The 25,401-nt window shown below is 40.4% G+C and overlaps 1 protein-coding gene across 4 annotated transcripts; it reads right to left on the bottom strand.

Moving 5' to 3' along the window:
* Nucleotides 1-1,787: 1,787 nt before the first annotated feature.
* On the bottom strand, nt 1,788-24,393 carry LOC146514275 (nipped-B-like protein B). Of its 4 annotated transcripts, none has more exons than XM_085166715.1 (46): nt 24,261-24,393; nt 22,871-23,017; nt 22,290-22,455; nt 21,908-22,038; nt 19,326-19,434; nt 19,084-19,232; nt 18,681-18,811; nt 17,934-18,024; nt 17,277-17,801; nt 15,656-17,173; nt 14,318-14,500; nt 13,982-14,053; nt 13,787-13,876; nt 13,596-13,696; nt 13,385-13,471; nt 13,070-13,301; nt 12,446-12,597; nt 12,262-12,342; nt 12,041-12,141; nt 11,818-11,947; nt 11,620-11,702; nt 11,353-11,485; nt 11,117-11,260; nt 10,944-11,030; nt 10,618-10,835; nt 10,427-10,529; nt 10,232-10,330; nt 9,866-10,012; nt 9,341-9,475; nt 9,136-9,234; nt 8,973-9,026; nt 8,755-8,863; nt 8,522-8,658; nt 8,267-8,407; nt 8,074-8,167; nt 7,046-7,200; nt 6,761-6,851; nt 6,453-6,626; nt 6,146-6,336; nt 5,900-6,007; nt 5,448-5,648; nt 5,168-5,314; nt 4,723-5,069; nt 4,461-4,635; nt 4,085-4,273; nt 1,788-2,647 (listed from the first exon to the last, which is right to left on the bottom strand). In XM_085166715.1, exons 2-46 carry the CDS (start codon nt 22,932-22,934, stop codon nt 2,288-2,290), a joined length of 8,034 nt encoding a protein of 2,677 aa, XP_085022841.1. In that variant the 5' UTR covers nt 22,935-23,017; nt 24,261-24,393; the 3' UTR covers nt 1,788-2,287. The 4 variants fall into 4 exon arrangements, with proteins under 4 accessions (XP_085022841.1, XP_085022844.1, XP_085022842.1 ...); XM_085166718.1 differs by having other exon boundaries at nt 21,938-22,038; XM_085166716.1 differs by having other exon boundaries at nt 24,146-24,275.
* Nucleotides 24,394-25,401: the final 1,008 nt, after the last annotated feature.

Here is a 25,401-nt window from a genome sequence, read left to right as displayed (position 1 = left end):
TTGTGAAGTTAAATGATTGTTACTCCGTATGTATGGACATTGCTTGTGGCCTCCCCCAGGGGTCAGTGTTGGGCCCCAATTGTTTAAGTTACACAGTACATCAGTGTGAGGTGTCCACCGTGTTAAAAATGCTAGTTTTTGTTGATGACACTAATATGTTCTTCTCTTGTATTGATTTGTAATATGTACTGGATGAGATGATGATAAATATTTGATCTGAAGATCTGGCTTGATAAAAACAAATTATCATTAAATTTGATCAAAACTAAAATAATGTGATTTGGAAATAGTAGATTCAATACGAATGTAAAGATTCAGAAAAATTGGGCTGATTGAAAGAGTCAAAAACAGATTGCTTGGGATAACAATGTTATTGTACAGTACGATCTACTGTACAATATAAAGCGCCTTGAGGCAACTGCTGTTGTGATTTGGTGCTATATAAATAAAATTGAATTGAATTGAATTGAATTGACACATGGCATGTATCTCATGCATGGATTTTGTGGGATTTTCCCACACAACCATCTCTAGGGTTTACAGAGAATGGTCCGAAAAAGAGAAAATATCCAGCAAGCGGCAGTTCTCGGGGCGAAAATGCCTTGTTGATCCCAGAGGTCAGATGACAGGCTAGACTGGTTTGAGTCGAAAACAAGGCAACAGTCACTGTAATAGCAACTCCTTACAACCAAGCTGTGCAGAAGAACATCTCTGAATTCACTGAAATCTGAAGCAGATGAACAGTGGCAGAAGATCACACCAGGTGCCACTCCTGCCAGCTAAACACAGAAAACTGATACTACACTTCACCACAACTCGACAAAAGAAGACTGGAAACATGTTACCTGGTCTGATTAGTTTCAATTTCTTATGGTCAGAATTTAGGGTAAACAACATTAAAATATACACCCATCCTGCACTGGTACACTTTAGGTCCCTTAGTACCAGCTGAGCACAATTTAAGCACCACAGCCTACCTGATTATTGTTGCTGACCATCTATCTCTTTATTATCACAGTGTACCCATCTTTTGATGGCTGCTTTCACCAGAATAACACAACAGGTTACAAAGCTCAAATAATCTCAAACTGGTTTCTTGAACATGACAGTGAGTTTACTGTACTAAAACGGCCTTCAGTCACCAGATCTCAATCCAATAGGGCACCTTTGGGATGCAGTGCCAAGAAATCTTCAGCAACTGTGTGACACTGTCAATACGGATCAAAATATCTGAGGAATGTTTCCAGCTCCTTGTTGAATCCGTGCCCCCCAAAATTAAAGCTTTTCTGAAGGCAAAAAAGGGGTAAACTCAGTGGTAGAAAGGTGTATGTAAAAAACTGCATATACCTATTAGTATGATTATATTTACACTAATACTCATAAAACACACAAGCTCGTTAGACAGGAACAAAGTGCCCACAGCAGATTAAAAATTCGTACCTTTTCTGATAAATTTTGCTCAGTAAATTGAACGTGGTAACATTTTATGAATCATTAACAGATGAGTTTAATCTTTCTGTCACATGGGCTTATGTGCCTTTTTGAAATTAACGTCATAGAATCACTTCTATTTATCTGTGTCAAACACACGGTGGGAAAATAAAAACCAAGCACATTACACGGTCTGATGCCTGCGGGAGAAAAAAACGCAAACAAGTAACAAAGATGTAAGAAAAATTTATTGCAGTATTTATTCCATCAGAAGAGCAGGCGCTCGCTCTTTTTTGTTCCTCTGTGCTCTATAACATCAAAAATCTATATTAAAAACAATAATGGCACAGATACTGCACTTGTCTGAACATAAATAAATTATATCAAAGATAGTCCATTATAGAATGAAGGTAATAAACAAAAATGTCTAAAACAGGAGAGAAACGAAAGTTAGAAGTTGTGGAAGTTCAGGTCAAGTGAATAAATCCATCTGGTGCTAGTTTAAATTCAAAAACCACTTTATTAAGAACATCATCAATACACTAATTTCCAACATTCACTTTGTTTTTTTTACAGAATTATGTTCAGATATAAACACGTTTTTTTTAGTTCATCTATAATACAGTGGGAGTAAAAATCAAACAACCAAGTTGCTGCACAACAGCGAAGGAACTCCCACACAATGTTTTCCTAAACATTTCCTTCTTGTCTTTTTCTTGCCTTTGAACACGTGTGTATTTAAACAGACGTGTTTACAACACTCTTCCACCACCAGGACATTAATCTAACTTCTGTGTATGTAACATATTGGATCCATAGTGTTGAGCTGTGCAAGATGTTTCACTAATCTCTTTGATTAACTCTTAGTCCCCTCCTTGGCAGCGTACAGTGCCCGTAACGTCTGTGCCACTTTGTTTGTGAGCTTCTGTCCGCTTGTCAAAGAGATTTTCTTGCAAATAATGTCCGAATCCTTGATATTGTCAACCCAAGGCACCTTTTTGCGGCCGTCCCGTTTCTTTGCGACAGCCCAGGGTCCAGAGTAAGATCCAGTCATCCAGTGTATACTGTAGCCATTTCTGGTCTTCTGGACGACCCTGGCAATCTGCGGTCTGTCTTTGTATTTGCGACAGTAGATGGCTACGATGTCCATTACCTCTACTGTCTCGTTCATGTTACCTGAATCCTCTGCACAGTCTCCACCTTTCCTTGGCTTTCGCTGTGAATGACAGGCAGTGTCAGAAACTCTTATTTATGTGGGGGCAATATGTTAATGGATATGCTGTAGATACAATGCACTGTTAAACACTGAAAATCATTCTTCACGTCAGATGTTTGTAAACATTAATATAAATGTGCAGTACAACTTTGTAATATCGGCGGTGTTGAAGTAATCTACTGTAATTTATTTGGTTATGCTTTGCAGGGTTTAAGTACAGTGATCTGCCCTGTGGCTAAGTTGCTGCTGTAGAAGTATGCTGCTAATCGAAAGCTGATCGTCAGCAATTTTGAGCACCTTTGTAAAAGCAGAGGTCTTAGCTGTTTTCTGCTCTAGAGCATTCAGATGTGTGTTAACATAGCGTCACATAGTGCCATGGACATTCCAGCAAAATCCCCCCAAGGTCAGATTGTGCAATCCTTAAGAGAAACTGCAAAAAAAAATCCAAAAGCTACATCTCAGACTCTACAGGCCTCAGTTAGAAAGTTAAATGTTAAAGTTCATTAGCCAAAAGACTAAACAAGTACTGGTTGTTTAGAAGGGTTCCCAGAAGAAAGCCTAATTTCTCTAAAAAGAACACGGCTGCAGGGCTTAGATTTGCAAAACTGCATCTGAACAAACCACAAGACTCCTGGAACAATGTCCTTTGGACAGATGATGCCAAAGTGGAGATATTTGTTCATAATGCACAGCACCATGTTTGATGAAAACTAAGTGAGGATTTAGGTTTTGCAGCCACAGGTTCTGGACACATTGCAGTCAACAATGAACTCTTCTTTATACCAAGTATTCTAGAGTCAAATGTGAGATCGTCTGTCTGGCAGCTGACAGCAGCTTGGCTCAAACTGGGTCATACAACAGGGCGATGATCCAGAGCACATTAGTAGAATAAGAATGAAAAAGAAAAGAATCGCGGACCAGTCAAAGTGCAGACCTCAGCCTGACTGAAATGCTGACTTAAAAGAGCTGCATCTAAATGAATGCCTGCAAACATCAATTAATGTTTGGGCCAAAACTCTTCCATAAAAATGTAAGAGGCTGATAAAATCACACAGAGTTATTGCTGTGTTATTGCTAAGTTATTGCTACTAAAGGTGGTTCTAAAAGGTGTTGAATCATGGGGTATTTTTCACAGGACTCCAGTCTGCTGAAAGCCCTCTTTTACACATGATTTTTATATCTATAATATTTGTCTGACCTCTGTAGAAGTGCTCAAGTCATAACACTGTACATACTAACATTACCATAAGCCCCTCTCTACAGAGGAAAATTCAATAAATGTTCAATGGTGTGGGCGTCTTTATGTGTATGCATGCAATAAAAGTCCGTTTGCTTCAATCTGTCATTTTCTGGCACTTTTAACCCAGCATAACAAACACCACCACATATTTCCAGCATTGTAGCAGATACCATGAGAAAAACAAATAAAGTTCTTACAGCAGGGGGATCTTCATCCTCGCTCTCCTCATCATCTGTCTCCACTGGAGCTGCATGATTACTGTGGTTGTGGTTTCGGGGTTTTGGACCCCTCAGCAGTGAAGTAATGGCTTTGTTTCTGGCATTGGCATTTGCTTCACCGTCCTCGTCCTCTTCATCCCGATCCAAATGATCCATTAGAACCTTGAACTAAGAAATTGAAGGCAGGAAAAATGTAATAATGATCATTTCTACCCTGCACGTGTTTTACAAACAAGGACAAACAGTTTCTCGGACAGAAAACCAATAAGACTTCCCGTCATTATTACATGCAGACTAACGGACACAACTACTGCTTATGTTTCCAAACGGAGACACGAGTGTATTGAAAGCTTACATCCAAATACTGTTTTGCAATGTTCTTCTTGGCCTCGTAGCTGAGATCTGTGTTGGCCAGATCACTCCTTAGGTAATCCAGTGTCTGACTAGGGTTGAAGTGCACCTTAGATTTCCTGTTCACTGTCTTGTCATATACTTTGGCAGACTCTGTCGGTGAATACTTCTGGATTTTGCTGTAACACAAACAAAATTGCTCAGTAAAGTGATTTGCATTGCTCACAAAGAGATTATAAAAGATTTACATTTTCTCCGAGGCCCACCTGTCCGAGAAGCCGTACAGATTCTTCAAATGCTGTTTGAGCACCAGCAGCAGCAAAATGCCCTGTGATGCACTGGCAAACTCCAGCAGAGGTTTGGTGTTTTCTGGCAGACGGTCCATCACTGCATCCTCATTGTCCAGGTCAGAGTCGGAATCGGAACCCTTTTTCCTCTGCACTACATCTTCCTCCTCGTCACTGCTGCTGGATGTGCTGCTGCTCTCATCATCCTTTTCATCATCGTCGTCGTCATCAGAGCTGTAGCTCCTCCTCTGAGAATGCTTCTTCTTTTTCTTTTTCTTATTCATCTTCATCTTCTTTTCATGCCTTATAGGCTCTTTCCGTAAACACTGCACAAATGACAAAAGAGAGGTCAGATATGCATCTTCTCTTGAGCACAGCGACCAAGCATAACAACTGATAAACAAAACTAGACAAAGCTTTGCACCTCTTTAAATGACTGGAGCAAGTTGCTACCAGAGACAGACAGGGTAATGTCTATATGATGCATGATGAAAAGAGGTTCCTCCTGGGTCTGATAAGGGAAGCAGGCCAAGTTATCTGCTATGAACAGCAGCATGTTCACCTCTGTTTTCTGCAGGAGACAAAGTCAAAAACGCACATTTTTAAATAACAAACAGGTGTAATTGCTCTTCTGAGGGCAAATACAGCAACCTAAATATCTCCTGACAAAGGCCAATCATGCCAAAGTAAAGAGGTGAACTTACAGAGCTGTCGTCAAACAGGTTGAGCAGGGAAATTAGAAAAGCCCGTCTATGTTGGCGGTTCCCACGGACCATGGTGTAGAGATGAGAGCAGAGAGCCGAGTCGGAGTCGTCGTGACGGAAACCACGAATGACAGCGTGTTTGGATCCATTTATGGCCTGTTGCACCTGATAAGACATCTTCAGCCCTGCGACAGCCTTCATCTGCAAACCCCCCCCCAAAAAAACAATGAGATAACTCATTAGGTGGGCACGTTAAATGATGACATTTGAAATAGGCTTTGCCTGAGTTTTTTAAGCCAGGTGTGAGTTAAAAAAACAAACAAACTGCAGAATGTAATAATAATATAAAAGTATTAGATGTAAATACATTTATTACACAGAAAGTTCTATTTTCCCACCTTTTTTTACACTTTCACATTTTTCCAGTTGTCAAAAACCACAAGCCAACTCACATGAATAAAGCCTGAGTATTTTTTGTCGATCTCCACCAGCTGCTGATCGGCCTTGTTCTTCATTGTTGGCTCCGGGTCTGTTCCCATAGCGATCAAGTAGGGCACACACTGAAACAACAATTTACAATTTACGAGCATGCAGACTGCAAAACATAAAAAATAAATTTCAAAAACCCACCTAAAAAAATATTCAGAAAATGTAAATAAACCTTATCAGGCTATACTGATGTAAGACTGTGAACACACCTGTACAGGGTGAATGAGGCCCTGACTGAGAGTCAGGGTGATGACACTCAAGGCAAAGTGCCGAACTGTGGATTGCGAGTGGAAGAAGGACTCCAGAACCTGCTTCAAATAAATCTGCATTATGGAGCTGCTCATGCCCGATGAGATGTCCCCCATTTCCTTGAGATCCTCTTGCTTGGCTTTATTCTTCCCTGAAGAAGCAAAAACATCAGCCTGGTGAGTACGCAGGTGTCACGTTAAGTGGCTGCCATGTTTCACTGCATGTGCATGGATAACAATGGACGTGAGCTGGAATTGTTAAACTCACATTCACGGTCAGCCTCCTGCATTCGAGAGTCCTCCTCCTGCAGGTATGTCTGCAGGTTTTTGAGGACCTGGATCTTCAAATTGACTGAACTGTTCTCGTCCGACAGGATGCTGTTATAAAGAACCTTCACTTCCTGCACAAACATGAGCTCTGGGTGCATGATGAACTGAAACCCTTGGAAGAGAGGAATTGATTTAAAATACAGATTTACAAAGAAAACAAAAGTCAAAGTTAAAAGAAAGCTGTAAACATTAAGTGACACTATAAACACATCTATACGAGCCTTTTCTGAGGTGTAGGATATATACCTAAACCTATGATTGCCTTGATCTGGACCTCCTCCTCTTCGTGAGTAGTGAAATACAGCAGAAGCTCCAACACTTTGTCCTTGATGACAATCTAAGAGACAAAGAAACCCAGCAATCAAAACAGCTCTTGCAGTCTTCATTCACATTCATTCATGCTGGGTACCCTTCATGCTGAAACCCTGCCTCCCAGTCTCGAAACAGGTCGATCTTTCATGAGTTAGGAGAATTTCTTAACAACAACTCCATGGAGCCACTACAACATTTAAGCGAAGGGCCAGGGTTTACCTTGTTAGCACCTTTGAACTCTTCTTGATCGAAATCAAAGTGTCGACACAGAGCCCCCACAGTGAAGAGCGAGCGCAGAAGAGTGGGTTTGTTAGCAGCCAGGGTGGAGCTGGTGGGATCCTCTTGGTGCTGTGTCTTGAGTTTTGCTAACGCCCCTATAAGATAACACAAACAGTCAAGTGAGCTTTAATGTGAAGTTGAATAATAAGTCAAACGACTGCATTCCCTGACCTGCGCTTATATAGTTTAGGTTTTCACAGAGCTTTTCATTTCTAGGACATTCAGGAGAATTTGTATCCACCAGTTTGCACCTTTTCTGCTTTATTTCACAGTAGAAATGCCTTTGAAACAAAAAACTCAAGCATTAAGTGACAGTTCAGCATAAAGTGGAACACATCACGGTGAGGTTCTCAGAGACAAAAACAAAGACATGAAACAAGTAGGCAACAATTCCTTAGTAACAGTTCACAGACTAGCAACAACCCTTTTAAACCTGTAAAAAGGAGCTCACAACTAACTAGCTTTTGAGAGGAGAAAAAAAAAATCATAATATCAGCCATCATCTTTTTTCTTTCTGGCTGCTTATGGATCCACAGCGACAGAGGAAAGGCTGTGATCTACTGACTGAAATCATAACATTGTGTTTTGTGCATCAGCTTGGCACAAACTCATAACTGGCTTAATGTACTGGCTCTATTAATAACTGATATTGATAATTTGTCGATATTTTGTCACTAACGTTTATAACAGCCGATGACTGACAATTTAAAAGCAAGCAGGAGAGAGAACAAACACATTTCAACCATGTTGATGTTGGATAGTTTGCCCACCAGAGGGCACTCTGCAACTTCCCTATTGGCAAAGTTTTTCTGAGCCACAAAGAAAACAACCAGCTCGTCTGAGAGTGTGTGTTTTTTTTTAAACTCCACTGTCATATTAGATTAGTAAGGACTCTTAAATAACTAAACACAACAAATGTTTGGGAAATGTGATTGTGTTTTGTCTTAAAAAAGAAAAAAAATCCTTACCATAGTACCGATTAAAACAAGCCCAAACAAACTTGTAGTTGTGTGTGACCTTGTTGACGATAGCACCAAGACAGCTGACACAGTGTTGCACAACCTGGGGAGCACAAAAAGATGTATCAGAGCAACTGTCTCACACGCTGTTTGTGGTTTTTAAAGCTACCTCTGAAAGCAGCGAGCTGCAAACGAGACCTACCGTCATGCCGTATTTGATGATAAGCTTCATTAGGTCTTCTTCGATGGTAGTGAGGAAAGTCCCACTCGGGTGTTCCATCAGAGGCACGACCAGCTCCAGGATCTTAGCCACGTTGCATATCACCATGAAGTCATTCTGACTCTGACAGATGACAGCACAAAAACACATGGCAGCTTCACTGTCCACGTCCATGTTTAGCTTGCCTGTGAGTATCTCAAACATTCGAAAAATAAAAAAAACTAACACAGTACTTACATTGCACTTGGTGGTCAGGTAGGGCTGCATAGTCATGGCATGCTTAACCATTAACCCTGCCCTGATTTTACTAAACAGGTAGAGAGTGGTGATGCACGCTACCAGACGACCTGAGCTGACCCCTTTGTCCTCACAATCTGAGACACAAACACAACAGGGTTATTATTTGTAATAAGACTTTTATAAGCCAATACACACCTATGTTTGTTCTTTTTTTAGCAAAATACATTTACCTGCAAGAGACTCCTCATATTTTAGTATATGTTCCACTAGATTGTCCACTAGCTGAACACAAGCCTTCCCTGCAGGTTTGTACGAAGCATCCTCCTCTGATTTCAGCAGCTGAAAAGAAAAAGAAAATTTAAAAATGACCCAACACAGTAATTAAAAAGAGTGCCAAATGAAAAAATGCAGACAAGCAGCTTCTGAGACAGCAACAAAGTCAACTAACATTTTGGAGAAGCTGCTCAAACCAGTCGTAGCCTGAATCCTTACATGCCAACACCTGGAATAAAAAAACAAAAAAACAAAAACACAACTTAGTTCATTTTACTTATTTAAATAAGATAATTTTTTGGTTTTTTGTTTCTCCCTTTTGTCCTGATAATACACACCACGTCTGTGATGTTCAGGATCTTTCTGGTCATGGCTTCTTTGTCGTGGCTTGGTGTCGGGGAGAACCAGAGTTTCTGGAATGTCTCATTCACCAGTTTCTGCAGAGGAAAAGATGTTTAGTTAGACACACTGTATATGAACGCTACTACCAACAGTCGACTGTAAAAATGTACATTAAACAAAAACAACAACAAAAACACCAGCCTTGATCCCTTCTTCATCGTTGACCCTCCGGATCATCTTCACGCACATCTCGGTGATCTTGTGGAAGTCTGGCTGCTCTAGACAAATATCCCTCATGATCTTAATGACTCTTTTTCTCACACTGATGCCTGTGTCCTGACAAAGACAAAGGAACAACTGAACATTAATTTCCTTTTGTTGTCACTTGTGGAGCTAAATCCAGTATTACTTATCCAGTGTATATATATATATAACGCTGAAAATGATAGATAAATATAATGGCAAACAGGAAGAATAAGAGAAAATAATAACAGAAATATATTCCTGCAGTTCTTCACTTGATCTTTAGATGGCACTGTAGGAAAAAAAATGTTTTAAACTCTTATGAACTTTTGTATTTTGAATTAAACTTTCCAGGACAAATTTCTCTTTACAAACCCATAAAAGAACACATGTTGTGATTAAAGTAAATCTAGACTTTAGCACATCAATAGGTTAACACTCATGTACGTAAAAGAACAGGAGGAAAGAAGAAGAAGAAGTTACCAGTATCCTTTCAATGAGCATGTCATAATACTGCTCAATGAGCTCAGGTCGACTTAGCACAAAACGGCCGAGGAGCTCCACAGCAGCCTCTCGCACACTGGTGGAGTTGTCCATGAGGCGACAATGAACCCCACGCTGCATGTCCAGCTTAAAAATAAAGAAGGAAAATTAGTTTAGGACAGTGACAGGACAGAACTATAGCTATCAATCTCTGTGGCATCGAGCCATGAGCAGCACGTTAGCAGGGCAGCATTTACAGTTCTGGTGCTCAGTTGCGGACAAATCTGCACAGTCACAACAGCTGAAACACGTTCTGTGTCAGACAAGCTGCAAGAGCCAAGTAGCAGTCGATACTGAATGACCTACCCGTGCCAGGATACTTGGATCTACAGCCACTACTTCAGAGAGACACTTCATAGCTTTAGTTCTGACTGCAATAGCGCTCTCTCCCAGCACTCTCAGGATCTGGTTTGAAGCCATAGAGAGAAAAAATTAATGACAGCTGACACAATATAAACAGTCACTGGTGTTTAAGCTAATTCAAGCTAATAATCATCTTACCTGTGATAAATAAATATCAAAGCTTTGTGCAAACGGCCTCATGGAGGCCAGATATCTAACAATCAGACAGGAGTCGTTGTAGTATATTGTGTCAGAGTTCATCCTGAAAGAAAAGAGGATCGTTTACTATAAGGATGAGAGGACAAACGAGCAATGTGGCAAAGTAGTGTCGTGAGTGAAGCACTATTTACCTCAGGGAACTGAAATACGATGTTGATGTCTTGACGGCCTTGCGGAGGAATTTCTTCCTTGCCTCCGCCTTCTGCATGATCTCGGCGGTCGAGTCAACATCCCTGGAATGATGGTGACCTTTCAAGTCCTCGTCGTCCTCACTTTGAGACTTCATTGCCTTTTCTGCCTCGCTTGTAATGTCCCTGAACCACTGGGCAATATAAAACTTCCTAGCAAACTGGATGAAACAAACACATAAATATATAAGGGCAGAGTATAATACATTTTAAAACACGAAAGCAGTTCCGTAGATTTTAGTTCATGAAAAATCAAGTTAAAAACACACCACCAATGATGGATCAGTCTCAATGTTCTCATCTAGGTAGCCAAGCAAAGCCTTCTGTAGTTTTGGTATCTCGTCGCTGCCTTCAGTCTGTAAAAAAAATGCCAAAAGCATTTTAAAAGCAGATCAACATCTTGGTTGGTTTTTTATCTGTTAAACAAATTCTGTTAGTCTACCTCTCTGAGGATGCGGTCAATAGCCTTTTGGTCCATCTTGCTAGTGACAGCATCTTTACGCAGACGGGAAGCGACAGTGCCAAGGTAGTCCAGCGATGCCACCCTGAGTGCCATTTCTGTCTGCTTGTTACTGAACTGGTGCACCTGGAACACAAGACAAGGAGGAGAAATGTCATAAGAAAACCAAACATCTGCAACTTTTTCCTAGTGGGCAGATGACAAGTGGTCACACTCACCAGCAACCGGCCCAGTAAACTCAGGAGCAGCTCAGCAGCAGGCCACTCAGGCTTGTTAACTGTAGACAGCAGGTCATGAACAAAGTTCTCAAACAGCGGCCTGTAATCCTCCTCTCCCTGTTTACTGCCACACCTGAAACATGCAGAGTACTTACAGAATAGCAACACATGCAGTGCAGCTTATTCCACAGAAAAAGATACAACATATAAGGAGTCACAGTCACACAGACATGACAGGTTATAGCAAGAGTAGGAACAACGACTTACTTCTTGAGGAACACAGATAAGAAGTTCTGAGCTGTCCTCATGGCAGTTTCATAAGAGTTTGTAATAAGGACATCTTTATCCACCTAGACAATAAATACCCAATAAAAAAACAGTTTGAGCATCTCTTAAAATACATGTTTTGGGTATTTATTGAAGGCAAATATGGTTTTAAAAAATCTATTAAAACCTTAATGTCACCTTCTTATTGTGCTCATCCTCTGTCTCTTTCTCAGAGGGAAGGTGGACCACACACTGGATGAGCTGAAGAACAAGGGCTGTGACCATCTGGATATACAATGGTTCTCCATCTGAATCACTGCTGTTCAGCCTGGGGAGTATGAGACATCAGTTTCCTTATGTTACACTGGGGGCCTCAATAAACATCTGATATTGAGCTAATATTTACGCTGGTTGTAGTTACCTGAAATTCCTCAGGCTGCGTTTACTAGTCGGCAGTCTGGCCAGGGAGGTGAAAATCTCTTCAAGAATGAGCTGCCTGTGCTTCTTGTAATGAGAAAACACCTACACGAGAGTCAAACAAGAAACAACCGCTCAAAATACACCAATCCAGACATCACACTGAAGCATCCCATCAAAAACCTAATCCAAATCAATTTCAGAAGCACCTATAGTAATACTCACTGCAGTCACTAGTGTGATGGCACATAACTGCAGTTCACTAACATTCTCCACAAAAAATGGTGTAATGCCAAGGGTGGAGACCTAAAAGATGGGCACAAAAGCAGTGAGATATGAGTTAACTCAACAGCCAAGGTGACATGAGGACACAAATCTGAGTGATGTGAAGGCAGATTCAAAACTGCACCTGCAGAATTGTGGTGTCAGTAAGCAGCTGGATTTCAAGGAGCTCAGAGATGCTGCTGATGATATCGCATACTTTGTTGTAGAGCAGGACTACCACCTTCTGTTTGTGGGTAGAACATTTGGCTCTCTTGGACTTTGAAGTATGCATGCCACCTGGGTGAGGAAGATCCGATAAATAAACAAGAAAGAATTATTAAAAGAAAAAAACAACAACCCAGAAGTAATATGTTAGAATTTCTCAGATATTCTGACATTTCAATCTTTAGATTCAAATCCAGGGTCTTAACATCAGCTGATAAGAAATACTTGATGTTACAGCCCACAATGTATGTTACATGGGAGGAACTTTGGTAAAGGTAAATCCATTTGTTTTAGATTTAAAATGATTTGTGGCCAAAAGGAGGACAAGAGAATTTGAAATTTATAAAAAACTTCTATTAGTCACACCAAAAGTCACTGGCTTTATTATCAAGCACTACCAAAATACCGTAAGAAATTCAAGTAAGTAAAGTTTTAAAAACTCCAAAATGCTAAAATACACACATTTTTTTAATCTCTTGGAAATCATGATTATTGCTGTACGTGTTAAAACAGCTAAAAAGAACGTAATAAAACTGTGGCTGACCTCCGTGGGGATCCACTCTGTAGACTGGGTCATACTGAGGGTACAAAGAGTTTTGCAGATGGAACTTGGTGTACTGCAGCACCCTCTCAATCACATCTTCTATATAAACAGCCTTTGGCATGTGCGGAGACGTCATTATGTTGAGTGCAGTCAAACAAGCATCGGCCGACTTGGTCACCCGCTCCATGATGAGGTTGCGCCACAACCGCTCCTCATCCATGGAGTCATTATCCTATGATTCAGTTTTTTAAAAAAGGAAATAAATTTCACATTTTGAGCTTGAACAGCATAACTAAGATCAGGCTGAGAACTTACATGGTTCATTAGTGTAGAAAGTTTGACGCTGTCCTGAATGTTCCTCTCCAAAATATTCAAAAACTTCACCAGTTTACTAGAAGAAAACTGCAGGAAAAAATAATTGGTTACTTTAACCGTACAGTAGGTGTCATTTAAGGTTGTTTACAATGACAAAATGCTGTCTCCATGAGTGTAACAATTTAACACTGCAAGAACATGTCCTTCTCACCTTGTTAGAGATGCCCATAGCTTTAATCTTAGCAGAATCGCTGCCCAGCTCACTCAGCTGCTGCTTTCCAAGTAAGAGCTCTTGAGGTATTTCGTCATCATCTGGCACAGAGTTACAATGTCACTATTTTTTAATGTGACATTTCGATAAATGTCAAAGAGTCTGAAAACAGCAGAGAAAATCATAACTACCTGCGGCAGTGAGGTCCACGTCTTCAAGATTCTCAAGAACGCTGTCAATATTCGATGCAAATCTCTTAAATGTGGAGGAGTCCATCATCTCTGTTAGATTAACATCATTGAGAAATGATTAATACAAATACATTATGTTTTAATAAAATAAATTATGAATTAATTAGAAAAGAATTCAAAGTGCCAGGTCAATACCCTCTGGTGTCAACTTGGAATCATAAATCTTCCTGTTTTTCAGTTTATCCTTTTTCTTCTGCTTTCTGGCAACTAAACACACACACAATAGTAGCCAAATCAGCAGCAGCAACAACCAACCCTCAAGCCATCAACAGAGAAAGAAATTGATGTTGTATTCTACACACCCCAGGGACTGGAATGACCAATTATTTTAAATAACGATAATCTGAATGACAGGACAGCTGTAATCTAATCAAAAAGTGAAAGCACGGGCTTCACTGGCCACCACATTATTTGATTATCCACTTATCCACTGGTAAGCGTATGCAAAAAAATAAAAAATAAAAATCTGACCATCACTCAGGCTCGGTAGGAGAGAGCCTTCATCTGAATCTTCATCTCTCCAGTCGCGCTGACGGCTTCCAGACCCTCGGCGAGCGTTATGAAAACCTCCACTTCGACGGTGTTCTCCAGAACCTCTTCTCTCTTCATGCTTCCACGTCTTATCGTGGTCTTTCTTTTTCTTTTTCCTTGCATCTAAAAAAACAACAACAGAGAAGAGTAGACGTTGAGACAGCATCTGCATTGTAAATTACTGCTTTACATGCAATTAGGTCTATAATTTATAATTAGGTCTAATTTTTGGGAAAAAGTTACATTTTTGTAATTTTGCTTTTGCACACCAACACTGTTGACTTTAACTCAAACAGTCAAGGTGTGACTGAAGTGCACACTTTGAGCTGTAATCCAAGAGGTTTTGTAAAAGTACTGCATTAACTCCATTTTTAGAGGGTCAAATGTTATTGGACAAACTAATACAAATGTAAAAATAAGGATTGTTTTTAATACTTGAAAAGACTCTTGTCATTCTGACAGGTTTTGTTTTGTTTTTCCCGCCTAATGATGGCGTCTTTCTCTCACTACTCTTTGGACCTCATGCTAAGTTCCAATTAAAAGCTACCAAATTCAAGTTAAGTACATTTTATCTGATTCATCTGTCATTAAATAACAAGGAAACTGGCTTCTTCTGGCCACGAACCTGCTTTTATTTCAACTGTCCACTTGCTTTTGAGCCTCTGAAAATAGAGGACTATGTATAAAAATGGCCATAATTCCTAAAAAATTCATGTAATACTTTTGTTAAATACTGGTTTGACTTAAAATACACAATAGTGGTGCACAAAGAAAACAAAAAAATGCATCACTGTCAAAATACTGTAAATAAATAAAAGGAAATTCCATCAGAAGTAGAGACAGTAAAGCACTTTGGTAGATTTTACAGAATTCCCATGTTTAACTGTAATTGAGATTAAACATGCTTCAATAGTGGCCTGGACAAATGGGAAGCAAACACTTTAACAATATTAAACAAAAACAGGTAGAAAAGCAAGTGTAACACACTACAAAAGGATGAACACAATTGCCAGAACACATGCAATAAAAGCTCAAGGTCAAAACAGGAACAATTTCAATTAAATTTCTGTGCAACTTTAAGAGGAAGTACATCCACCAGGAGTAATATTTTCTCTTGAACTGAACCATAGCAACAGGTACTGACTTTTTCAGGTCCTTATGCAGATCGCAGAAATAATGAGCAGCATTTTTAGAAGCTACTGTGGGAGCAGAGGCGATACATGACTTCAGTTTTTACATGACTGAGAACATGAGATTATAAAAGGCAGCAATACTCACGCTCATTGTCAGAGTCTTCATCGTCATCCTTGTCTTGGTCATCATCTGAGGCCAACTCAGCATATTTGGATCTCTTGCTAATCATACTGTGGCTTCGCTTGTTTGTCCTCTCACAAAATGACCAGTTTCTGGATCTGGAGCCGTGCGCGTTCCTGCTTTCCTTAATGATCTTTTTCACCTCATCAACGCTGAGTTTTTTAACCACGACAACGGGTTTAGCTCCTTTGTTTAAGTTATCTACCAATGAGACTCTCTCCAGCCTTACTCGCGGTTCGCTCCAGCCTTCTACTAGTTTATTTGGGGGATCTTTATCTTTTCCATCTCGTTTCAATTTAGGAATCACAAAGTTCTTCAGGGTCCCTGACTTGCCACCCAGCAGGTACGAGGGGAATTCGCTCGGTTTGGCCTCAAAGGACTGACGTTTGTCTCCAGCTTGGCACTTAATGTTGCCATCCTCGCTTGTCTTTTGGTCCTTATTTTGGGGATTTTTAAGGCTGGAATTGCCTGTCCTCTGTCGACTATGGGGGTCAGCTGATTTTTTGCTTCCATCGTGCTTTAGTCTGGTGCTGTCAGGTTTAGTATGCGGGTCAGCTAAGTTTCGACTGCAGTTTTCTCTTAACATCTTCTGTTTCCTGTCCCTGTCCTTGGCTTTGTCTCTCTCTTTCTCTTTTTCTATGTGTCTGTCTTTGTCCCTGTCTCTCTCTTTTTCTATGTGTTTTTCTTTGTCCCTGTCTCTCTCTTTTTCTATGTGTCTCTCTTTGTCTTTGTCCCTGTCTCTCTCTTTCTCTTTGTGTCTGTCTTTGTCCCTGTCTCTCTCCTTCTCTTTTTCTATGTTTCTCTCTTTGTCCCTGTCTCTTGCTCTATCTCTATCCTTGTGTCTTTCTCTGTCCTTATCCCTGTCTCTATCCCTGCCTTTGTCTTCTCCATGTCTGGAGCGCTCTGTCTTGCTCGTGTTTTTTGGGGTGTCGGGTCGGTTTTCAAGCATTCGGTGGCTGTTGTGATTCTTTTCCTCTTTGTGGCGTGACTTTGAATGCTTGTCAAGTTTCTGCCGTGAGGGGTCTGGCCTTCTGTCATCTGACGGTCCCTTGCTGCTGTCACTTTTGTCGTCATGTCTGTGTTTTGATTCACGCTGGCTTTCCTGCTTCTGTTTATACATTTCCGGTTGTCCATCTGAGCCAGACTTCTGGAGAGTGTCAGCATGCTGCTTGATGATCCCAGGTCTGTCATCACCAACCCTTTTGACCTTTCCATCGGGGTTTGACTTCAGACGACGTAGGTGATCCTCACACAGCGGCTGTGATTCCAAGACCACTACAGGCTGTCCTATTACTCTGCCAGCTTGCTGTAGATCGATACTGACCATCAAAGCAGGCCGACTGGCACCATTACTTGCAGCATTCGTCTTCTTGGGTGTCATCTTGCTGACACTGTTGCCCCCATGAATGGCAGCCCCATCATTTGACTCTGTCCCGGGTTCCTGGGGATAGGAGTCTTGTTTCCGTTTCTTCAGCGGCTTGTCTGAAAGAAAGAACAGTACAACTTAGCACCTCTACACAAACAACCTGACAGATGAGAAAAACATGCTAAGAAGCACAGGGGAAAAGCAAACATAGATTTTCACCTTTGTCCTGAACTTCTTTAGACCATCGTTCTCGGTCACTGGCTGACTCGCGTTCTATCCTCTCAATCTCTGCAAGTGTGTCTATCTCTGTATCATCAAAGGAAACTCTGCCAGTGACACCAGTTTCAATGGTATTTGACCGCACAGCAGCCTGTTGACAGTTTGCTTGATCGTCAGCTCCTAACTTGTTTGGAACATCCTGGGCAGGTTTTGATAACTGGTTATTATTATTATTATTGATCATAACTGTTTCATGGTCCAATTCCATATGTGCCTGAGGGGGAAGCTCCTCAGATTGATCCACGTCTTGAACCTTTACTCTGGACAGTTTTAAGGTCAGCTTGGTCGAGTCTTTTGGTGAACTAACTATATCGTACAAGGCATTTTTTTCCATCGGATCGCTTTCTTCTTTACTCCTCTCCTTATGTTTCTTCTTGCGATCAGACGAGGTGAGGACTTGGTCAGTCGGTGCACCTCGTGGCACATCAGCTGGAGGCGACTGCATTATGAGGGAAGGCCTAGACCCTGCAGAAACACAAAGTATTTGATGGAATTGTGAAGACCACAGATTTAAGCCAAACGTGATTTCTGTAACTGTGTATTAGGTTTTTTGAAGACACAAAAATGAAGAATTAACTTGTTGCTAAGGCAGCATACTTTGTACAGTCTCTTCACTCCCAGCTGGAGAACATGCCGACTGTGGGGATCTCACTGAAAATGCAGCAGCCTTCATTGGAGAATCATGCTCCTATTGAAACACAAGACATTTCTTATTATTTTAACAGTCAGCTAGACGTAAGAGTCACCAGACACGATACAATATTTTTCTGATTTTTTATATTTTGGGATATCCCGAGTATTGCAATAACACATATTGTGATTTATCACCTTTTTCAACTGCAAATTACATTCTCAAAGTTAACCTTTGTCAATATCTGCTTTATCCAATAATTTATCTTACTTTAGTTGTGACAAAATTAGATTGTTAAGCACACACTGCCATAAATGTTGCCATAAGATGGGCTCAGTCTGCTATCAGTCTGTGACTGAATGGGATCAAGTTAGCTGTCCTGTTTTTACTCATTAGTTGACCCATTAGCTTGCTCTGAATTAGTTGGTAGCGTTGTCAAGCTAAATGTGTCCAGTGTTGGGTAGTTTTTTGGTTGAGCTGATTTAATCGAAGTTTGCTCAGCTAGCATAATCTCATCTGCATGAGACAAACCATTTTGTTTATAGTATTTCCAGAGTATTTTAATTTATTAAGTCAAATATCAATATTTGGTCTCTCTGTATTGATGCAATAATGCCATGTAAAATATCCCGACACTGTGCTCTATTTATTTTTTCACCCACGCCTAGTTTGAGCTGAGGTCCAGTTCATGATATCTTGAATTTCCACATTACCTCATTTCCCAGTCTGTGAGCCACGTTCATGTAGTCTTCATCTGAGCCTAGTCTTGCATTGTGATTCGATAAATCAGTTGATAGATGTCCAGAGACTTTGCTGTCATGGATATTTCTCAAGCCACTCGTAACTGAAACGAAAATGAAATTAAAATTCTAGTTAGATATTTGCTCATTTTCTCACCACTTAACGGTGCATATAAGTTAATAATGTTATTAGGGATCAGTTAAGTAATTTGCATACAACCAGCTAGGTCTATCCAAGTCACCATGTGCACTGTTACTGGTTGCTGAAGTACACAAATGCACATAAAACTTCAGTTTGCTATTTTCTGTCGTTACTAAAAGCAATTCGACATGCAGCTTATGTGATACTTTTCTCTTGACCAAACATTACACTCACCTTGCTGAGCATGTTGGTGTTGGGAATAACTGGGGGGATTGTACTGCATGTAGTCCGCAGGACTCTGGGGTGTGTAGGGACTAGGTATAGGGCTGTTCTGCTGGGGTACAAAGCGTGGCCCTGAACCAGACTGTGGTGATGTAAAGCATCTGCAGATGAGGAAAGCAAAGGAAAAGAAGCCTTAGCTGAGGAATACATGCCTCTGATTTTCATCATCAGACAATACGGTGGCACTGCTTTACCCAGAGGGGCTCTGAGGGACAGTGATTTGCTGATAGTTTGAGGCTGGACTCCCATGGACCTGATTCTGAGTAATCTTATACTGCTGCACTATTGGCTGCAGCATTACACCTATGAGATAAAGACAACAACAACAACAAAAATTAGACACATATCAAACAAGAAGCTCAGCATGTGCATTTCTACAGCTAAACCAAGCCTGCCTACTGAGTAGGAATACTGGGTTCACTATATTATAATATAAAGCAGGTTATTTTTCTCATTCCAGGATATTAAGTCTATAATAAGTCTTAGCAAATAAGTATCTTATAAATTATCCTGACCCTGTTTAAACATAATAATATATATTTTCTCTACCACTGAGGCATGAGGAAGAAAGTTGCAACATTAAATATGCAGGATGAAAAACTGTGTTAAAGACAACATTTCAGATGCAAAATAAAGTGAACACTTAATACAACAGGCCTGTTGTAATCTTGCCCATCCTTTTCTATTAACCATGAAGGAAAGGTGTCCATTCCAGTCTGCGATCATTTTGAGAACATGTTTAGTGATGGTGGTTGCATTACACAAAACATGGTTTCACAGTCCTAACAGTGGGGTGATCGTCTTATAATGCAAGTTTGTTTGCAATGTCAGAGCGTTTGGTACTAAACTGCAGGAGCAGCATTATATTTTCAAGTAATGAAAATAAAATCTGACAAAGTGAATTTCAGAGTGACGAAGAAAGAGGTTAGTATGGCAAGAGTAAACCAAAGCGGGAGGCTATGTACATTATCATCCATTAGCATTAAATGATGCTTGACTCCACATTTTTACGGGCTGTGAGTGTGGTCATTACCACAAATACTTGTTTACTTTTTCTTGTTTTCATTTTGCATTTGCCACTGTCCTCAATAATGATGCCTAAACGTTTGCTTGCTATATTTAATATTATTATAATATTATTAATATTTGCTACAATTACCAACTGTGACTGCGAGATATTGCAGCTGTTCCTATAATAATAAAACTTTCCCAAGCTAAAGCCAAAGCCAAATATGAAAATGTCTATGGCAATGAGCAATCTAGCCGATGACAACAAAACAAACAGAGCTAGGCTGATTCTCTCTCTAGCTGTAAATTTTTTTGACAGATCCTATTTATTATTAATTCCAGAGACCCGAATTATATTAGGGTGAATAAACATCAACAGGTATTTTTTAACCTAATGAAGACATCAAACAAATAGTGTTCTGTTTTTGTTTGTTTTTTTAATTATCTGAGTTTATAACCAATATGAAGATAGATTTAAAGGGCTTTTTCACACAAGTGCCAACGAAGAGCTTAACCTCTAATGGGAAGCCAGATTTTGAGACATTTGTCTACCAGATTTATACAGCTACTGCAATCCACTAGAAACAAATGAAAAGATAAAAATTCCCTACTTTAAATAATCAACAGACCTGGATGGAAGAAACAGTCTCTGTTAAAAAAAACTAATTAAAGGATATGCTGAACAATAAAATTGTATAAAAGATGTTTCTTTGGTCCTATAGCTTAGACCTTTAATGTAGTTTCACTTGACAAGCTAAAGATTCCTGGTTTGACCCCAGAAGGAGACACAAAACCCTTTGAGGTTTGCATCTGGCAAATAAAAACAATCAAAAAATTCTGCCAAATTAAACATCCAGAGCTACCCACTGTGGTGACCCCTTGCGAATAAGGGAACATAGCTTCATTTAAAGACTAGGACTTTAAAGACTAAAGTCTTTAAAGACTTTAAAGACTAGGAGATAAAAGAGCCAGGATCTGTTCACACAACTAGGTGAAGACGCCTTGTGGCTGCCGAAAATGATTTAAGACAATTATTTTATGCACGCTGTAAGCAATTGACTAGAAAGCTGGTCACCAAAACAAAGAATAGCCCTGTTTTTGTTGTTAGTTGCGACACAGCGCAAGCCTGGCCATCCCACGACAAAGACAAAACTTACTGGATCATTACTGTTGTTGATCAAGCGATTAAGACAACTTCTTCAAAAATCCATACAGGGGCTGTTTTTCACTTTCTATAGGCAGGTCTATCGGCGCAAAGGGCAAATACACAAGTATCTGTAGTTAGCATTAGCATTTGTTCTCACCTTTTGTGCTGAAACAATGTAACCGCCAATGCTCACCCATTAAAACGTAACCTACATTTATACAAAAAGTCGGCAACACACTTGCCAGTGGTTTCCATATTTGTCTTGCCAATCCCTAGTATGTCTTACAAGGGGGAAAAAAACCAAAAAACAAAACATCAATGACAGCTCAGTTCTTGTAATCAGCGCGATGCAATCCAGCAGTAACAGTATGAATAGTTGCACTTTCCTGTAACAGGCTAAAATGCTTATTCTGTGTAGTGTGGTGATTCCAGAGTTTCCTCCTGTGGTGACAATGACTGCAGTGTGGAAATCACACAGGATGAAACAAGGCCTAAGTAGCACATCCGGCAAAAGATATGATCAGGTGAATAATTAAGCTAAACTAAGGTACCCGCAGAGAGAAAGCATGCAGCAAGATCAACTGCAGAGTCAACAGCAATGTCTCAGCATCTCCTCCTTACCACCCAGAACCTTGTGCTGGGTTTGCATACTTTTGTCCCTGAAGATTTTGGGATTCCTGGACAGCAAAGTTTGTAGGAGCATTGGCATGTCGCCCTCGGGTTCATCGTTGCCCAAGTTGTCCTTCAACTCTCTGGAAAATAAACAGAAGAACAATCTATGTTACAGGTAAGAGCCACCTATTCCCAAAAGCCAGCTTCTGTAATGTGCTCACTGGCATTAAATTGGCAATACCCGACTACAGTGCTGAGCTAAACAGTCCTTACTCTGAAATAACACACTGTCAGGGCAATAGTTTATGTGCAATTCAAAAATAATTTAAGAGTTTAAAAAAAAAAAAACAGTACTGCAGCAAGGTATGAAAGATCAGCAAGTGAAACTTACATGTGTTCGGTGGAAACCTGGTTAAGGCTATGCGCCAGCTGAGTCACTAGACTCTCGTCTCGACACACCAGCAGGCTGCTGACCTCTTCTGAGATCCTTCCATTGTAGAGGAGGCTCTTAGCAGTGGTGGCAGGTAGGGGAGAAGGCAAAGGAAGCTGGTTCAACACTGAAAGGACAGTTAAAAGAAAATCATGGCATAAAACTGTACAGGGAAACGCCTGTAAGGACGCCCAACTTACATGCACTATGTAGAAGTAATGTAAAAGTAACACTTTGTTTGGCAATGCACTATTTAAATTTGCAGCAACACTCTAATCTGGATAAACAATCTAAAGGTTTCAGAATGTGTATTAAATGCAATGATGCACACAATATATTTTACATATGTTTCTTTTTACATTTCTGAAACTGATATAGGGCACATAAATCGATAACCTCTGAAATGACAATAACTAGTATTCAGGCGTTCTTATAACTATATGCCCAGTTAATTTCAGCCTGCTTGGCATTCAAGTAATCACTAGTCTTGCCTCATTTTAGTCTGAATTCTAGTGTTTAAGCTGTGATGATGTTGCACTTACAGTCTGTTAGGCTAGCAATTCCAGCAAGAGTAGTGATGGGAACATGAGGCATGTCACCATTCATGCTGAAGATGAGGTCAAGAGGTCGTGTCAATGCACAGGTTGGTCAATATCACCAATCGTCCTATATGTCACATCGCCAAAGTGCTGCAAAAGACAGAAAAAAAAGTGGCAACAAGACTGGATTAAGAAATGGCCCATTATTTTACAGACAGCTATAGTGTACTTGCTCTGGGATGGGGATTAGAAATGGTGGGAGTTCACGAGTGGGCATTATTACAGTGCCAGCATAACTGAATCTCTGAGGTACACGATTCACACAGGCCCCACAACAAGCCTGGGCATGGCTTTATCAGTTATTGATTTAAGGCTGTTGGAAATGCTACCTTGCTCCCCGGTACAATTTCCCCTTATATACATACACAACTTGAGGATATGCAATCCAGTTGCGAAATTTCAACCTGCTCTAAATCGAAAATACAGTGAGAGCGGAAACACACCGGCAATCAACTACTTTAGATCTCAAACGCACGTCGTGCACTGGCAAGTAGACTTGAGTGGTGACAGCTCTCATTTAATCACTCATTTAAAAAACACAATAAAGTGACACCGATTGTGTTTCTGTGTGTTGTTTTTGTGTCTCTGGCCTCTTGAGCTTGCTTGTCCGTGTTTATACTTTCAGTTTCGCCGACGGAACATACAAAACAAAATCCAAAGGCGATTTAAAAAGAAAAAGCCACTGTTAGCTAATTATGTCTCAAAATTCTTCTTTTGTTTCAGAGCCAGTTAGGATTCCCGGGACTGCCCGGAAACAAAACAGAGACATTAGCTTGTCTTGACAACACTTATAACTACATTAATTCTCTGTTGTTATTATTTTAGTTGTTTCATACCCTTGCTATGAGGAAGAGCGGAGCGACGACGTCTGTGAAAGTGACAAAAATGAACTCGCGGTTAGCCGGCTAGCAACAACTGAAGATGTAGCTAATGTATGCTAACTGGCTAGGTGTAGCCTTATCTGTAACTTGCATTAGCTAGCATCACCGGGAGTGCATCAAACCCGGTTAGCCGTGTGCTGCTTATTCGATATCGCTCTTTTTACCGCACGAGTCGCGTATCGCTTTAGATTAGCACTTCGCACTTGCTGTGGCCTTCATCGTCGCATCTCCAGCTATGAAAGTGGACCTCGGACTTGCCTAAGGAAGCGTAACCCCGACCCGACGCCAAGGAGGCAGGGGTACAAAGCACAGACCCCCCATCACAAATCAGAATTACCCCCTCGGCTGATTTCTGTAACGGCTCCCGGTGGCTGTCTGACGGCGGAAAACGCGCAGGGAGGTAAACAATCTGCCCGAAAAGAGGCTGTAACAGTTGAACCTAGCTTATTTACCTCTGGATGTGATGAGAAAGAGAAGTGGTTCTGGTGGAGAGGAGGAGGGGGAGGAGCAGGAGTAGGATGGCAGCTGGAGCAGGAGAAGAGTCTCTAGCTCCCTCTCCGTCCCACTGTTCAAACAGCTCCCTCGGAACTGACACATAATCCCTGTTGGCTTTTCTTTTTTTTACCCCTTCTTTCTCACGGCGGACATATCTGCCGTGAGGGGAGAGCAGCTTGGTTAGAGGCGATGCTAACGAGTATCAGGTCATTTTTCAGGACAAAAAATAAAAAAGGCTGATGGAGGGGAAATCAACAATTTACCCCCTACAGAGTGACCCTTAAGAAAAAGCCTTGAACTAACGCACTGTGTAACTTGTGTTTCATTATTGCTATCACAGAGCTTGTTATAATAATAATAATAATGTCTAGAGTTTTTTAAGCTTTCCCCATTATGCTGCACTTGTTTAAATAAAATTATGTGCTTTTCTGGTGACTTTTTATTTTATTATATTGATATATATATTGGTCTATTCAAGTGTGGACAGAAAACAGTCAATCAACTGACTGCCTCCCACTAAAAAAATAACCACAGCTTGCCCAGAGCTACAAAATTCACTGCCCCCTCTTTAAAATGTTCTCACATGACCCAAACTAATTAGGACTGTAGCGGTTTGGGGACACGTGAGTATATTAAAACATTTATTCACACTACATTACAACACTACATAATAGGCCAGCAGTAAACCATTTAGCTTCGGTTTGAGATACATTAAGATTTAGTTTTATAAACAGGATTTGGTCTCCCTCTTGTGGAGGAAAAGTCAAGTTATCCCATATTAAAGCAAACAGCCTCCCCCGCGTCACTCCCCACAACCTCTCTGTCTCTCTCTAAAACTGTCAAAGTTTCTGTTTTCATTTAATGAGACAAAAAAAAGATCCCTCCAGCAGCAGTTTGACTTATGAAAACAAACCCAAAACAGTAACAACTACTGTATAATTGAGAATGGGCCAGTGGAATGAGTCCTCTTTTATTTTCCATCTTCTTTTCTGTAAAATTAATAAGAAAAAAAAAAGTTTTAAAATACATTTTTATCATAATTCCAAAGCAGGAAGAACATATTTACTATCCATCCATCTATTTATTCCACTCTAGGGA

This window comes from Neolamprologus multifasciatus, chromosome 7, assembly GCF_963576455.1.
Source record: "Neolamprologus multifasciatus chromosome 7, fNeoMul1.2, whole genome shotgun sequence".
NCBI lineage: Eukaryota > Metazoa > Chordata > Actinopteri > Cichliformes > Cichlidae > Neolamprologus > Neolamprologus multifasciatus.
Note: the sequence above shows the minus strand (reverse complement) of the source record. Positions and strands in the feature narration are given on the sequence as shown.